We start from the raw sequence: 18,492 nt of genomic DNA, 5'->3' as shown, positions 1-18,492 counted from the left end.
TATGACTCGATGCTACACACATGCATCACTGAATGCTTGGAGTTGTATAAGGTCAACAGGACCCTGAGAGCCTTCGTTGCAAACTCGATGAGGATGTGGGAAACCACACTTGAAGCCAATGGCAAGCCGCTAACGCAAGTGTCCATCAAATGTAGCATATACCAAGGTGATGCACTCTCCCCACTGCTGTTCTGCATAGGACTGAACCCCCTCAGCCAAATAATCACCAAGACAGGCTATGGATTCCGCCTCCGAAATGGAGCTACAATCAGTCATCTCCTCTACATGGATGACATAAAGCTGTATGCTCAGAGCAAAAGGGACATAGACTCCCTGATCCACACAACCAGGATCTACAGCAGTGACATCGGGATGTCATTCGGGCTGGAGAAATGTAGCTGGATGGTGACGAAGAGGGTCAAGGTAGTCCACACTGAAGGGGTCTCACTCCCTGAAGAAACAATAGCAGACATTGAAAACAGCTACAAGTACCACATATATACATGTATACCATAGGCCAATGGCAACCTCGAATTAGCAACAAGGAAAGCGGCTATGACCAAATACCTCCAGCAGGTGAGGCAAGTCCTAAGAAGCCAGCTCAATGGCAAGAACAAGACCCGGGCCATAAACAGCTATGCCTTGCCAGTGATAAGATACCCTGCAGGAATAATAAGGTGGCCAAAGGAAGAGATTCAGACCATGGATCTTAAGACCTGAAAACTCTTCACAATGCACGGAGGGTTCCATCCCAAGTCCAGCACCCTGAGACTGTAAACAAGTCGTAAGGAAGGAGAGAAGGAGGACTAGTAAGAGTGAGAGCCACTGTCCAGGATGAAACATCCTAGCTCAATGAATACATCAAAGAAAATGCTCCAACGGATGATATACTTAGAGAATGTCTCAGACAATGGGGAACAGAGGATGAGGTGCTGGAAGAGGGACAATCATGGGAGGAAAAGCCCCTACACTGGTTGTACCACCAAACCATAATTGAAGTGGCTGATCTCAAGCAGTTCCTAGTGGCTAGAGAGGGCTGGCCTAAAGGACACGACAGAGGCACTCATCCTGGCTGCTCAAGAGCAGGCCTTGAACACAAGAGCCATAGAGGCACGGATATACCCCACCAGGCCAAACCCAAGGTGTTAATTGTGCAAAGAGGCACCAGAGACAATCCAACACATAACTGCAGGGTGTAAGATGCTGGCAGGGAAAGCCTTCATGGACCGCCATAACCAGGTGGCTGGCATAATCTACCGAAACATCTGCGCGGAGTATGGACTGGAAACCCCAAGGTCAAAATGGGAAAAATCTCCCAAGGTAGTAGAGAATGACCGAGGAAAGATCCTGTGGGACTTCCAGATACAGACCGACAAGATGGTAATGGCCAACCAACCAGATATCGTGGTCATAGATAAAGTGCAAAAGAAAGCCGTTGTCGTGGATGTAGCGGTTCCGAGTGATGGATACATCAGAAAGAAGGAACATGATAAAATCGAGAAATACCAAGGGCTCGGAGAGGAGCTGGAGAGAGGGAAGGTAAAGGTGACAGTCGTGCCTGTGGTGGTCGGAGCACTCGGGGCAGTGACCTCCAAACTCGACGAGTGGTTGCAACAGATCCCGGGAACAACATCGGATATCTCGGTCCAGAAAAGTGCAGTGCTGGGAACAGCACGGATACTGCACAGAACCCTCAAGCTTCCTGTTCTCTGGTACAGGACCCGAGCTAAAATGGGGGACAGATACCACCCATGGGGGGTGATACGAGGAATTTATATATATACATTTTGACAAAAGTCTTGTCGCTTATCCAAGTTGTAGGAACATCAAATAATGACTTGTAGTTGATCTATTTGAATCAGAAATGGCTTATATGAAAGGCAAAGCCCTCTAGATTTTTGCTTATTATACCAAAATAAAGTTTTGTATCATTCATTGAGTTTTATTATTTCATTAAGATAGAAAGGTCAGATTTTGCTTGGACAAAAGTCTTGTCGCATACAAAAATACTGTAGAAATTACACATATTTGTCATTTTGAATACACAAATATGCTCCAATAATGTCAGAACATAAAGTCATGATGCCTTAGAAAAAGAATTAATATCGTGTATTGCTCCCGTGAGCTTGGAGGACTGCATCCATACGTCTCTACAATGACTCAATTAACTTATTGATGAAGTCATTTGAAATGGCAAAGAAAGGACTCTTGCAGGAGTTCATCAAGATTCTTCGGTTCCATCTTCCAAGCCTCCTTCATCTTTCCCCAGACATGTTCAATAACGTTCACGTCTGGTGACTGGGCTGTCCAATCCTCGAGCACCTTGACCTTCTTTGCTTTCAGGAATTTTGATGTGGATGCTGAAGTATGAGAAGGTGCACCATTCTGCTGCGAGAATTTGCCCTCTCTTGCTGTTTGGGATGTAATGGGCAGCAAGAATTTCTTGATACTTCAGGCTGTTGATGTTGCCATCCACTCTGTAGATCTCTCGCACACCCGCATACTGGATGTCAGAATCAGAATAATCTTTATTGCCAAGTATGTAGAACACACAAGGAATTTGTTTCCGGTAGAACACGCTGCACTAGTATCGTCGTCAAAAAAACTGCTAAGTGGCACTATACAGTTCCATTTTGGCTACTGTTGAAAGAGTTCAAAGAGTTAATGGCTTGGGGAAAGAAGCTGTTTAAATGTCTGCTGGATTTGGTGCGCATGGATCGGTAGCGCCTGCCTGAGGGGAGTAGCTGGAAAAGGTGGTGGGCAGGGTGCGGAGGGTCCAGTAGGATTTTCCGCGCCCTAGTTTGGATTCTTGCAGTGTGCAAGTCCTCGAGAGTGGGTTCGGCGGTGCCAATGATTTTTTCCACCGTCCTAACTGTCCGTTGAAGTCGGATGTAACCCCAAACCATGATTTTTTCTGATGAATCGTCCATTGAACTGCATCCCAATCGCCACAAATACTGCAGAAGACCTGTTGGAACCCGCATGGACCCAAGATTCACCCAGAAAACATTCAAGTTTGAGGGAGGAAATGTGTGTGTCGTGTGTGTATGTATTATGTGTGTGAGAGAGAGTTGTGGTTGTTGAGCTCCTCAAGGCATCGGGTGCTCTGAGATGACTTTTGCAGTGACATGTCGCTGTACAAATCCAATTCAGCTTGACTCGCTTGTACCACCCTGACTGCCCAAGCCATGAAAAGCTGTTCCCCCCGCCCTGCCCTAACAAAAAAAAAAAAAAACAGCCACGTATCACAGAGCATCAAAACTTGATGGCCACACACATTTTTGATGACATACAAGATGGCTCCATGGAGGTGGATGAGAACCCATCAATGCCGCAGTGAAACTGCAATGCAACAAAGATTTGACCACCAGGTAGATAATGAGCAATCCAATATTTTCCAAAGGGTGAGTGTGAGCATGAAGTCTTTCATAAAATGTATAGCCACACAATACAGGATGGCTTGCACAGGATTCAAACAGATAACCTGCACAGCAACACATGAACCACTCAACGAACAGCGAGGTATTATCGTCCCTGAAAGGAGTAAAAAAAAAAACATTGATAGTAAGGCATTTTGCCCCCCCCGAGTCGAATGTTACCTAGAAGGCTTTTTTGACATGAAACAACCATGTATAGCAAAGCGTTTTTAAAACGAAAAAAAAAAAAAAAAAATAAGTACAAGAGAGAACGCGATTCTGCACACCTGAGCGCGGCCGCCCGACCCGCCTCGGCTCTGGTCCTGGCCGGGCCGCGGCCGGCATCAGTGGACACTCTCCCCTCCGGTGCCATCACACGGTCGATTGCTGCTCGCCAAAATTGCCATACTCTGTGCCGGGCTGCTAGAATTAAAATGAAAAAATAGGGTTTGGCGGTCGCGGTTGTAAGTGTAGGTGGTCGTAAGTCACGCCGGTCGTAAGTCGCATGTTACCTGTATAGTAAGGCCCCAAAAAAACAACCATGTATAATAAGGCATCTTCGAGCACAAAAAAAACGACCAACTGTCAAAGTATTTTGACCCTGAAAAACATGACCATGTATTTATAGTAAGGCATTTTTAACCCACAAAACATGAACATGTAGAGTTAGGCGTTGTGAGAACAAAAAACAACAAAAAAAGACCAATGATAGTCGGGCATTTTTACCACAAAATAAATGACCAAGGCATTTTTAACATGAAAAAGTATAGTAAGGCATTTTCAACATGAAAAACACGACCATGTATATAGTAAGGCGTTTTTAGCCTAAAAAACACTAACATATATAGTAAAGCGTTGTTAGCACACAGAAAAAAGACCATGGATAGTCATGCAGGAAAAAAAGACAACCTAGTAAGCCATTTTTAGCACAAAATAAATGACCATGTATAGCAGGGGTGGGCAATTTTTTGGACTCGCGGGCCACAATGGGTTCTAAAATTTAACAGAGGGGCTGGGCCAGGAGCATTCGGAGGGAGTGTTTGGGCCGGCTATACTAAAGCATTAAATGTAGTTTGTGCAAACCTCATAGCACAGTAAGAACACTACAACCCCATTTCAAACCAACTGTCAAATATGAAAAATAGCCCTTATCAGTTCATAAATTGTCTCAAGGAATATGCAAGATATGGCATTTACAGACTATTTCGCGGATACGTGGAATATGGGGCAGGCACCTTTATGGCCAGGCAGGCAATATTTCAGAGTTGTCTGCCCTGGTGTCCGCTAATTTTTTGTCACGAGTTTCAGACACTGTTTTTACTATAATTTGGACAAGTTTGGCGGGCCGGATTAAAAAGCCTAACGGCCGTATGTGGCCCACGGACCGTAGTTTGCACATGTCTCAGGGCATGTTTAACATGAAAAACACGACAATGTATAGCAAGGGTGTCAAACTCATTTTTTGCTGCGGACCTCATTGTAGTTACAGTTTCCTCTCGAGCGCCGTTATGAATTTGGGGAAACCATGAGAATGTTTCTTCATCTCCTCCACATATGACATACAGAATGCACAACAAATTAATAAATAACTATTTTTCAAATCTGAAGTCAAGAATAATGACTGTTATTGTACTTTACTTACGACATTTAGAAATGTTGTTTCGGATTTTAGCAAGCATCATGGCACTTTACATGCTTGATTTGCTTTCATGGGGCGAATAAAATGATGCGGCGGGCCAGATTTGGCCCTCGGGACTTGACTTGGACACCGTGGTATATAGTCAGCCGTTTTTAACCCAGTGTCAACATAAGGTGACGCCGTGTTTGCATTCTTCCTCCTCCGCTGCGTTGCACTGGCTCTTTGCCTCCTTCCTCGCGGCCGTGTTTACATGCTGTGGGCCTTTCACCTTGTTTGTCCTCCGATGTGCCACTCCTCGCTTCTAGCCGCTCCCCACCTACGTTTTCCCCGACTATCGCGGCGGATTTGTGTAGCAAGAGTCGCGTGCCAGTCAAATCTCACCGCAAAGCCTCGCCGGGGCATTTTGGGTGTAAATCACGCAGGCCGGCTGCCATAAATAGAAGGCCGTTGCGTGTCGTAACAGCTTTGAGCAACACAAAGGCGGGCCTGTGGCTTGTGTGTCTGAATTTAAAGATTTGTTTTATTTTTATTTTTATTTTTTTGCTACTGCTGCTGGCGCTCAAAGGCCTTGTGCTGTGTGTGCGTGCAGCCCAGTCATGACACGAGAGCAGGTTGTCAAGTTCACGGCTCGGAGCGTCAGGGCTCAGGCATCCGCCTGGCTTGGCTTTTCCGCTCCGATGTTTGAACGGGGACCATGACGAGAAGGAAAACGGCTCCACGTTGTTAATTTGTCTCCTTTTTTAATGTCGTCTTTGCAAATTGTGACAAGGGCTGTTTGTTTACTTCACTGCAGATGTGGCCAGGCATTGAATTTGAGATGATGATATCCACGCTTGGATGTGAGATGTTAAGTTTGTAGTATGAATTGGACATGGTTGCTTTTGATATCTGTTGATTTCAATTTTAATTTATCCAACATTACATACTTTATATTATTGTATTTTTTATTTTTTTTTAGATGCCCAATACTTTTCACTGGCATTGATTTATTTTGTGGGTTATCATTCGATTTTTTTTCCTTAACTCATTCACTGCCAAACGATGAGCAAATATGTGTTTACTCCGGTGCCAGGATTTTTTTCATTTTCACTCAAATTGCAGGACCCACGGAATATTGAGTTTTAGGACGACATAAACATTCCATCCATCCATTTGCCGTACCACCTATTCCTCATTAGGGTCGCGGGGAGTGCTGGAGCCTATCTCAGCTGTCTTCGGGCACGAGGCGGGGGACACCATGAATTGGTTGCCAGCCAATCGCAGGGCACACAAAGACGTACAACAGTTACTCTCACACTCACACTTCGAGAAAATTTGGAGTGATCAATCTGCCTGCCATGCATGTTTTTTGAGTGTGGGAGGAAACCGGAGGACCCGGAGAAAACCCACGCGGGCCCGGGGAGAACATGCAAGCTCCACACAGGGAGGCCCCTCGTGGGAGCGAAAAACATTGTCCGAGGTCTGACGAAGCTTTAAACGCACCACCGCAAGAAAAAACAAAACCCAAACAAATTTGGGAATGGCAGTCCACATCATGCTTTTCAATTAGCGAATCGGGAATGGCATGTGAATGAGTTAATATTTGAAATTACATTTTGACTGTTGACGTGAGCTTGTTTTAATTTCATTGAATTAAGCTAATATTAGTTTTTTTCCCACTATTTTTGGCTGACTTTTATAATAATAATAATAATAATATCGATGAGAAGGTTTCTTCAGCCGTCATCTGTACTTTTTTTGAAGGTGTCGGACATTTCGCCTCCTATCCAAGAGGCTTCGTCAGCGAACTAACGTCTGACTGGTCGTATTGGCCCTATTTATATAGCTATTATAGGTCCCTACTCTCAGGTTGGGGGGAGCAGAGGACCACTCCCTGTGGCCCCACTGATTGTTCCTACATTCCTGACTAACGACTGCCCTGTTTGCCCCCCTCCCTCCGGTATCACCTCATCAGCATTACAAATGTTGCCTAACCTGTTTTGCCTAAGCAGGCTATTGTATGGATTGGATTGGATTGGATTTGCCTTTATTAGTCTCGCAATGGAGAAATTTACATTTCACAGCAGCAAAGTTATGAAAGAAATGAAAGTAGAACGATGTGTATGAACGATCCAAATTGAACCTCACCCCACCAGACCGGTTTAATTTAGTTGTTTTATGAAAATCGCGTCTTTATACATACATACATACATACATACATACATACATACATACATACATACATACATTAATAATAATAATATATTTCATTTATAAGCGCCTTTCAAAACTCTCAAGGTCACTTGACAGTCACAGGATATTATTTTCAGTGGGTGATCAGCGGCAGCCACACGCACCAGTGTTCACTCAAATAGACAGAATAACTCAACTAGATAGAAAGCTAACTAGTTAGCTAATAGCTAGCCAATAGATAGATAGCTAGATAGATAGCTAATAGATAGTTAGCTAGCCAGCCAGATAGCTAATAGACAGCAAATAGATAGCAAATAGACAGCAATCTGGGTAGCCAACTAATAGCCAGCTAGATAGCCAGCTAGATTGCCAGCAAGATAGCCAGCCAGATAACAAATAGACAGCAAACAGATAGCTAGCTGGGGAGCCAGCTAGGTAGCCTTTTATGATAATAATAATAATAATAATAATAATAATAATAAATAATAATAATAATAATAATAATACATTTCATTTATAAGCGCCTTTCAAAACTCTCAAGGTCACTTTACGGTCACAGGATAAGTTTTCCTGTGGGTGAGCAGCGGCAGCCACACGCGCCAGCCTTCACTCAACCCGGAAGTTTCAGGAACACTTGTAATATTAGATTAATGTTTATTTTTTAATAAGCGATTATTTGATGCATTTTATGACTTTTCACCCACTTTTGTTTTACTGGTAATGTGGGAAAAAGAAATCATACATGCCATGCATACATTTATTGTGGTTTTGTGTAATTTTTTCAACTTTTCTAACAGTCAAAAAAATATTTGTGTGAACACACACACAATACTGCATTTTCATCAAGCGCCGCACACGCGCGCACACACATACACACACACACACACACACACGCACACACACGCACGCACACACACACACACACACACACACACACACACACACACACACACACACACACACACACACACACACACACACACACACACACACACACACACACACACACACACAACACTGACCCTCTTATAGACTGATACACAGCACGCCTGGCGGAATAATAGCCAGATTGTGACGTTAATGTGCATTTATTGGAGGTCACGTCAGGACACAAATCAAACGTTCGCTCGGCTTACCCATTCGTCTCCTCCCAACTTACACAACATTGCTGGAAGTCCCATCTGTTTCTCTTTAGCTCGCTCACTCGCTCCCTCCTCAGTTCTGCACATTGTTCTTGGAGTCGAGATTGGCAAAAGTACTCATGTTCCGTGCTTGAGGATAAGTACAGATACTTGTGTTTGCGACAACAAAAAGAAGAGAGACTCTGGGAAAGTGTAGTGTAGTTTTAGCTCGAGTAGGAGAAAAAAAAGAAGCACAGTATCGTAACATATCAAAACGGAAAGGTAAGGAAATAAAGTGCCTCTTGGTATGCCTCAAGGTTCCACCGTAGTCCCACAACCTTTTGTGGAATAGTTTACACTGTGAACTTACTTTTTTTGTTTGTTTGTTCTTGTGCAAACATTATCATTAGTTACTAATAGATATCATTCATAACAATAAGGTCATGTCCATGGCAAACCAGACCAGTGTCTAAACCAATAACAATTAACAATATCAACATTACACGTGAAGGCTGGTAAACAGTGGTGACATGAATCCTGTCTTTGGGGTGCCAAGTCTCTCTGAGACTTATTTGTGTCAGAGTTGCACCACCCACGAGACACAGCGCGCGCGCGCACACACACACACACACACACGCTCACGCACACACGCACACACGCACACACACATGCAAACTCTTGATTGGTGTTTGTATAATGGCACTTTCATTTCATTTTCAATGTTTTACTGAGTGTTTGGTGTTCTGTTTTTGTAACGCTGTAACGGTCTGCTATCGCGACCGTTTGAACCGTGTTCATTACATTCTGATAATATTGGTATACATTAAAAACATTATGCCGCAGTGTCATTGCTCCTCAGTAAAAATATGTATGTCTGCCTGTCTGTCTGTAGGTACTGTATGTATGTATGTATGTATGTATGTATGTATGTATGTATGTATGTATGTATGTATGTATGTAGGTAGGTAGGTAGGTAGGTAGGTAGGTAGGTAGGTGGGTAGGTAGGTAGGTATGCATGTCTTTATTTTGTTTTTACAATTTTCTTGAGTCTTATTATTTTATTGAGTCTACATTGGACATGTTTGCCTCTCGTCTCCAACTACTTGCATACTGCAAGATGTTTGGCACTTTGAATGAGTGAATAAAAACCTTGCGTTACAAATATTGACTCAAGGGAATGAAAAGGCAAACAGCTTTTATGTCGAGGCACACGAACGTCCAAACACACACGCACACAAACTCATTGACATGGCACGTTTTGACACTTGTGTCCTGACTCGGCCTCGCTCGCACTCAGGGCGGAGAGGGAACATAAGGATCGCATATGGCTCTGGCATGCTTCCACACCCACATTCCTCCCGTGTGACGAGTCTCACTCTACCGACTGCCTGCTCACCCGCTCACCCCGCCCCCTCCCTGGAAAAAAATGTTCTTTTTAAATACCTTGGCCCACATCACTGACGACTGTGTAGCAAAACCAATACGACTTATTTTCATTTTGGCTTTTCCTTTCAGCGGTTGCAAAAGTGAATCAGTGTCCTCAATCTTACCCTGTTTGTGCATCCTCTTCTCTCACACCAGCTACCTTCATGTCCTCTTTGACAACATCCATAAACTCCCTCTTTGGTCTTCCTCTCAGGCTCCTGCCTGGCAGTTCAAGCCTCAGCATCCTTCTCACGATAGAATCACTTTCTTTCCTCTGGACATGTTCAAACCATCTCAGTCTGGCCTCTCTGACTTTCTCTCCAAAGCCTCTAATGTACTCATTCATAAACCTATCTAACCTGGTCATTCCCAAAGAAAACTTCAACATCTTCATTTCTGCTACCTCCAGCTCTGCTGACTGTCTTTTTCCTCAGTGGCACTGTCTCCAGTCGAAACATCATGGCTGATCTCACCACAGTTTTATACAGCTTTTACACAGTTTTATACACCGTCACAACTTTTCCACACTATCAATCGACAGACAGTTGACCCCAAGTACTTACATTCTCCACCTTCTTCTCCCTGTAACCTCACTCTTGTACTTGGGTTCCTCTCATTGATCCACACATATATTCTGTCTTGCTGCAACTGACCTTCATTCCTCTCCTTTCCAGGGCAAACCTCCACCTTTCTAGTTTCTCCTCCACCTGTTCCCTGCTCTCGCTACAGATCACAATGTCATCTAAAAATGTATTTGTCCAAAGAGATTCCGGTCTAACATCATTTGTCACAATGTCCATCACCACAGTGAATAAGAAGGGACTCTGCGGACCTCTTATCAGAATCAGAAAGCCTTTAATCGTCCCACAATGGGGAAAGTTGACCCACCTCCACCTTGAAATCCTTCGTACCACCAACAGCTCACTCCAGACTTCCACAGTTCTTCTCTGGGCATCCAGTCATATGCTTTCTCTATATCTACAAAGACACAATGCAATTCTTTTTGGCCTTTTCTGTACTTCTCTATCAGCATCGTTACAAACATTACAAACACTGCATCGGTCGTACTCCTTTTTGGGATGAAACCATCCTGTTGTTCACAAATGCTCACTCCTGCTCTTAGTCACGCTTAAACTATACTACAATCTACACATCTTCCTTGTTCTTAAAAATGGGCACCTGAACACTTCGCCTCCATTCGTCAGGCATCTTCTCACCAACTAAGATCTTGTTCAACAACGCAGTCAGAAACACCACTGCCACCTCTCCTAGAAACTTCCATACCTCGATTGGTAAATCATCAGGCCCGAGTGCCTTTCCCCCTTTCATCCTCTTCAGCGCCCTCCTCACTTCATCCTTGCTAATCTTTACTACGTCTTGGTCCACAACAGTCACTTTTTTTACTCTTTGTTCGTTCTCATTTTTCTCATTCATCAATTCTTCAAAGTACTCTTTCCATCTTGCCATCACACTACTGGTACCTGTTAATATATTACCATCTCTATCCTTAATCACCCTAACCTGCTGAAGGTCCTACCCATCTTTGTCTCTCTGTCTTGCCAACCTGTAAAGATCAGTCTCTTCTTCCTTGATGTCCAGCTTAGCATACAAGTCATCGTAGGCCTCTTGTTTTGACTTTTCCACCTTTACTTTGACCGTGCGCTGCATCTCCTTGTACTCTTGTCTACTCTCTTCCGTTCTCTCAGTGTCCAGCAACACGAATACGACAAGCTCTCGAATATCCCTTTTGGATTTTCAAACCGGTGGCTCCAGATGACGATGATGATGATAGTTGACAACTGAAAATTTGCACCTAGAAACTTTGGTTTTGTGGGATTTTTTTCCCTATTACCTTTGACAAATGTTACATTAAAGGACAACCGACGTATCCAAGTTGTGTCCATAATTTGTAAAATGGCTTCAAATGACTTCGAATGACTTATACTGAGCGTATTTTACAAAGATTCCACCGCATATAGCTATATTTTACGTTTTAAGACTCACACTGAATATTCCGGAAGTCTTGTTTTTGAGTTGGTGACGAGTTTGTATGTAACGTCACTGAAGGAACGCCCCTGAGCGAAAAAAAGGACCCATTGTAGCAGTCCTTCCATAACGCCAATGCTTTTTGCTGTGCTTGTTTGGTCTGAAAACGTTAAAAAAAAGAAAAAAGCTCCATATAAGGAATTTATTAGCCTGTGGAAACGGGCTGATTAATTCCACACAGGAGGTTGGTTGCCATTTTCTGCCTCTTTTTTGGTGATGCATTTCCCCCCAATGTTGCCTCAAAATGGCACGGAATAAATTCTTTAATCGATTGCAAACATGTATGCTTTCCTCTTCAGAACTATTTGAATTATATTCATAACTGGATGTGTAACAAGTAAGCATATTCTCCGAATCTGAAGCCATTGTTTTGATTTTCCAGCAATGTGGTGCAAATGCCTTGGTGTGAGGTCACGAACTGGGGGCGGGACTTTCTGAAAATGCACAATTCGCAGCTCAATTTTTTGCAGATTTTGGACACTGTCATTTTTATTGGTGTTTTGCATTTGAATAAAAATATCATACTGCATGTTTTGCGTATTTTAGATGCTATAAAATGTTTTTCTGATGTCAGTTAGGAAACAAAAATGTGATGTCGGTTGTCCTTTAAATAATCTTATTTCTCTGCAGAGTGAATAGATAATTTTAGTTCTGTGTTGCTTTGTAAAATATACATTTTTGCAAACCGGCAGTGGTTCCTTTATGTTGTTGTAAAGTATGCAAAGCAAACGCGGAACTTCAACGCATACGTACATTTATTTATGATTGAATACATTTATATTGAACAAGTAACATACTGTAGTTGTAATTGTATGGATTGCAAATGACACAGCCCGTGTACGTCTGTGGTATACAAGTTAAAATGTAACAGGTGTTTTATTGGAACATATCTGGTGACTTTTCTTGCCATATGAAAAAAGTCAATTTCAAAGTACAGCTGTTTCTTTGCAATGCATAAAATTACAGAAGACAAAAAAGGCTGAATATAGAAATGCTGCGGGTTGTGAAAACAGGCGCTAAATACAAGAACGACAATGTCAGTTTACAAAAGCTGAGCATCGAAATCACTGCATCATCTACTCTCTAAAATCTAAATAAACCCCTCCAACCACCGCCCCCAAATAGAACGATGTCGACAGGAACAACACAAACAAGACAGCGCGATGTATATTACAATAAATTGTCTGTCATAAGAATTCCAAAAAAAAGAGAAAGCGACATAAAATTAAAGAATACAATGCATAGATTGAATCATCGTCCATGTCCAAATAGCATTTACATCTTTTTATTTTTAAACCTTTTAATGTGAACTCCATTGATTCATTTACAATTCATTTGAGTGACCCGCACAAATATATACAGAAATAACATATATATATATATATATATATATATATATATATATATATATATATATATATATATATATATATATATATATATATATATATTCACACACACACATATATAGATATATACACACACATATATAGATATATATATGTACGTATATTTTTTCACGTCAATAAAGGCAAGTTTGAAAGGCGACATGTGGCACCAAAGCCAAAGAGCAGCTTTGTTGTTGAGGGAGTCTATATCAAAAACGTGAGATAAACATTTTGTAATGTTCAGATTTCATCTGCCGCAAAACCAGCCAAAACAAAGGTGCCAAACCTCCCTTCTAGTTTGCCTCCATTTCAAATCTCAGCAGAAGAAGCGAAGATGGACATGCTGCGTAAGATCAACTTGGATGTACTCATCTTGGTGCAAACATCTTCTTCCTTCATGTGCAGTGTTAATATGCAACAAAATCGAGCCGGGTTCGTCCACTAAACGGTATGGTTTTGTTTGAGCCGAGCAAAATGTTACCATTCGAGTTGGAACGCAAACAAAATGACATGGACAGTACAGTTCACCTCACAAAATAATTTTTGTTTCTATCCAAAGATGAATTGGTATCAACAAACTATGTTAAAACGATACGGATCATATGCATTCACTACGGTTCAAACAAAAAAATGTCTGTACAATGCAGAGGCGAGTTTCCACACGGAATTACGATCTTGGTTCCTAGTGCAGGTCTTGCACTGAGATTAAATCTTCTATTAAACACAATAATTTATGTCTGAGATACATGTAAACACACATAAACAAATATCTAGTAAAAGAAGTACAATGTCATGTCAATATAAGCTATCCACAGGCAGAAGGTCGGATCAAGAGATGGTCAGGGGCATGTGGCGGCTCAACAAGTTCATATCAACATTTATTATACAGTGGGACCTTGGTTTACGAACTTAATTGGTTCCCAGACAGAGAGTGTAAGGCGAAAAGTGTGTATCCCAAAAAATAATTTCCCAAAGGAAACCATTAAAATAATAATCCGTTCCCAGGTCCCCATAAAACATAATTTTCTATTCCGTAAAACTACACAAAATATACCTCATTTTATGTATAATAAATGTGCTACAGTATTATGTACTATATAAAATTGTACTGTACAATAAATTGTACTATACAAATTACAAATTGTAAATTTCTCCACTGCGAGACTAATAAAGGCAAATCGAATCGAATAAAGTCATTTTATTTACCTTTGTGATGGTCGTTAATGGCTTGATGGAAGGGAATGTCCGGTTCCCTCAGCATTAAACACTTGATGAGGAACATAGCCTTCTTTCACCATCTTGAGGAATGGTCCCTTGTAGGTGCTTTCTCTGTGATAATTGTATCTAGTTCTTCATCAATCGTGATCTGTTTAGCTGGGTTGATAGCTTTTTGCATCAAATGTACAGATGGCTTGTGCGGGTTATTTGTGGAACCTGATTGATGGGATATTTTAACCTTCCAGTCTACACTCTTCTTTTGAACTATCAAAGTTGAAATGGGTCCAAATTTCACTGTTTTCTAGCCATTTTCTCACCATTTTACTTGTTTTTTTTCCCCTTTTCTTTTTTTGTTTCAAGCGCTGTCCTCTCCCTTTCGTGTGTGTGTGTTTTCGCTCTCTCTCTGTCTGCCTGTCTCTTTATTGTTTAACACCCCCCCCCCCACACACACACACTGCTGGGTTCTTGACCAATCACATGGATTTAACCGAAGACGCCATTCGGCCTCACTCTCTCTCTGTCTGTCACCCCATCCCCCACGGCTGCGTTCTTGACCAAGCACGTGGCTTTAACCAACGACTGAGGGCGGGGAATAGAGGACAAAAAAAAGTCCGCTGCCATTTCCTTGTTTGGAGAACGGGCTCATTCACGAACGACACAGCACTCATTGTGGCAGCTCCGTGTGTATCCCGAAAAATAGTTCGTATGCGAAGGTAAAATTCTCTCTCTCTCTCTCTCTCTCTCTCTCTCTCTCTCTCTCTCTCTCTCTCTCTCTCTCTCTCTCTCTCTCTCTCTCTCTCTCTCTCTCTCTCTCTCTATATATATATATATATATATATATATATATATATATATATATATATATATATATATATATATATATATATATATATATATATATATGTGTGTGTGTTGTTGTTTTTTGTTTTTACAAAAAAAGCATCCAGTTTTCTCTTGGAACCAAATTTTTGCTTCTGTTGTGTAAACGTGACATAGTCAAAAAACATACACGCACATGCAAACGCACACACACAGACACACACACACGCACACATAAGACCTGATTGTACGATGCGTCTTCAGGAAACGCAAAGCGGAGGATCCCGACAATCTTTGCCAGTTGATGGCAAAATTGTGAAAAGGCAACTTCTTTTACGCTGATGATCATCGGGTTGTGTTGGCTGTCAGGCATTCATGGTTAAAAAAAAATTACAGTCCGAGGAAGGTGAGATGGAAGGCAACTGGGGACAAAACAGTTCAAGACTCAAGTGGACAAAGACGATCGGACATTTTGTCTGGTGTCTCAAGAATAAGAGGGCTTTCTTCTGACGTTTTTGAGAGAGTCATCAAGCCTTTTAGGACCACCCCAAGACAAGAGTAGGGGACACCGGTTTGTAAAACCACTCGTAAAGACAAGGGGAGAAAAACCAGATGCGTTTTGGAACAGGAAAGTTTTCAATGTTGAGAGACTTTGAAGTGAAGTCGGAGCAAAAAAAAAACAAAGTAGTTCAAAGTCCATCTTTGAAATTAAAATTTCAGCAGAGCGCCACAAGGCACGTTTTGGAACAGAGGACTTAAAAGGTCGAGGCATGACCAGAGGGTTGACACTAAGAACACAAGTGTTCAGCAGACCAGATTCGTCAGGAAACAAACCTGGTTGGAGGTCACTTGTACCTCCGCCAGAGCAGTTCTGGAACCAAAGACGGCTCGACTTCACTCCGGGCAGTTTGAAGATGCCTACTGGACACGTACATACAAAGAAACCTTTTTCAAAAACCGCAGAGTCAAGTTGCTCTTAATTCGACCTTCCCGGATAATTCGTCCGACCCCAACCGAGGGTACGGCGTAAACGTTCCTTCGTTAAGGCAAATTTGGCACAATTCCAGTGGATCAAAATCTGGCACTTTTATCTTCAAAGTATATATTTTTTGGAATGTTTACGAAGAAAGTTTTTATCAAAGAGCAAAAAAAACCAGGTCGATTTTTACTTAACATTAGCGTAAGCCCGTCGCTTAGCCAGACACCCAGCTGTGCGTGGTGGTCTTCACCCCGTGAGGGAAGCCCTGCTGGGTTGCCATTGGCTCAAAGTTGAAGTCCAGCGAGTCACCATCCATCAGAGTTTCATGGAGGACGGTCTCCATGTCGATCTCAAACTTCTCGATGGACATGTCATCCAGGTCGCTCGGCAGCTTCTCCAGGTGGGGGGGTGGGGCCAGCCCCAGCCGTCCATAGCCGTTGCCGTTGAGGGGGCAGAATCCACCAGGCCCTCCCCCGCCGCCCAGGTGGCCCGAGAGCCCGTACGCCATCTGCATGGAGTTCTTGGCCAAAGGCAGCCGCGCCATGGTCCCGCCATGGTGGAGGGACATGAGCAGGCGGCTGTTCGGGGCCGCCGAGGCGTGCGGGTGGGCGCGGGACGGGCCGTGTAGGTGACCGTTGCCCGCCGCCAGGTGTTTAGTCGTGCGCTGCCCGCTGGCGTACGGAGGCAGCATGCAGCTCCCGCCGGATTGTGAGACGGCCGAATCCAGCGAGGGCAAGAGGTCCCCGTGTCGGTCCGTGTCTGACGTCAGCAGCTCCTTGAGGAGTCCGGGCAGTTGTACCGACCCGCGGCCGTATGTACCCACGCCGGGCCCAAAGGGGGCCTCACTCTCTGGCAGTGTTTGCATGGGCACGGGCGACAGAGTGTTCATGGCCGCTTGGCCGTACGCGCACTCGCGGTAATCCTGCTGAGGCTGCGACGCCATGCTGGGGGAATTGTAAGGGGGGTACCCGGGGCTGGATTGCATCATCGGAGACGGCGAAGACTGGGAGGACCCGGGGGTCGCCGCCCCTCCGCCAACCTGGGGGTTGTTCGGCGACAGCAAGTTGAGATTGTCCAGGAGGTTTTCCATGATGTTCTCGGAGCCGTGCCCCAAAGAGCCCGTCATTTCGCTCAGGCTGGGCAGGGTGGCAGTCATCTTGGCCCCCGGCGCACCAGGGTAGCCCAGGTGGGCTTCGGCCTCGCCCAAGTCGTCCTCAGGCATGAAAGGCGAGAGGCGGCCGCTGACCGTGCTGGCGTTGGAGCTGGTACGGGGCCTGAAGCTGCTCCAGGCGTCAAAGTCGTCGTTGCTGTGGGAGTTGGGGCTCCCGGGCCACTTGTTGTAGGATCCCGGGCTGTCACTGCCGCCACCGCCGCCGTCTGGGCCACTCTGGAGGGACAACTGTGGGCCAGGCGGAGAAGAGATGCTCAATGATCGAGCCAATCCAGACACTTCACAGCGCGCTATGATGCGAGTTTTCAGATCACGGAGACAGCAAAAATTTGAAAAGCTTCTGAATCGATTGTTTTTGTCTGTGAGCCCAGTGACGTGCAGTCAGGGGAGGCAGGTGAGGCCATGCCTCACCTGTCATCATGGAAATATCAAATGAAAAAGTAAATTAAACAGTTATATTTATTTAGTGATTTGTACTTTAAAGTTCTTTTCCATTTAACTTCACCATTTTTGGATTTTCTTTTCAAAATCGCTTAATTTTCACATTTACCGTTCGTTTTTTGTTTATTTTTGTTCTTTTGACTTCAAGACGGCGCGGCGAGTGTGGCTTCCTTTCCAGCAGCTCCTGTGTTTTCCTTTTCTACTTTCATTTCTTTCATAACTTAGCTGCTGTGAAATGTAAATTTCTCCACTGCGAGACTAATAAAGGCAAATCCAATCCAATCCAATCCAATACTAAGTGGAGACGAGCGGTGAGGCAGCAGCCGGCGGAGCCTCACCATGGATTGCGCAATGACTATGCGAACTGTGATGGCTTGCTCTGCAGTGAGACCGCTTTGCTGTCCGTCTGCATATCGTTATTAAAGTGTTCAAACACTTTTAGTATATTAACTAAATGTCTGCAGTTTAGCTGGTGTTTACAATGCAGAGTCACTTTACATTATAAACACTGTACGACAGTGTTTATTTTATTTTTATCAAAACTGTGTGCATAGGTGAGGCACACAGTTCTCCAGGGGGCGCTGGTGATTACAGATTCTTCTTGCACCTCCTTCGGCTGCAGAATAGAATTAGTGAGAGCAAGCTACAGTAAACAGT

General features: G+C 43.6%; 1 protein-coding gene and 1 pseudogene across 1 annotated transcript in view; one reads left to right on the top strand and one right to left on the bottom strand.

The window, feature by feature from the left end:
* Positions 1 to 10,944: 10,944 nt before the first annotated feature.
* LOC148888080 (uncharacterized) lies at positions 10,945 to 12,299 on the top strand (annotated as a pseudogene).
* Positions 12,300 to 15,334: 3,035 nt separating this feature from the next.
* foxo1a (forkhead box O1 a) overlaps positions 15,335 to 18,492 on the bottom strand; it is a 37,010-nt gene continuing 33,852 nt past the window's right edge. The window contains exon 3 of the mRNA XM_089013302.1: positions 15,335 to 17,622. Within this exon, the coding sequence (XP_088869428.1) occupies positions 16,438 to 17,622 (1,185 nt within the window). The 3' untranslated portion in view covers positions 15,335 to 16,437. The remainder of the gene's footprint in view (positions 17,623 to 18,492) is intronic.

This window comes from Hippocampus bargibanti, linkage group LG14 (genome assembly GCF_051943395.1).
Source record: "Hippocampus bargibanti isolate YZ-2025 linkage group LG14, ASM5194339v1, whole genome shotgun sequence".
Taxonomy (NCBI): Eukaryota; Metazoa; Chordata; class Actinopteri; order Syngnathiformes; family Syngnathidae; genus Hippocampus; species Hippocampus bargibanti.
Note: the sequence above shows the minus strand (reverse complement) of the source record. Positions and strands in the feature narration are given on the sequence as shown.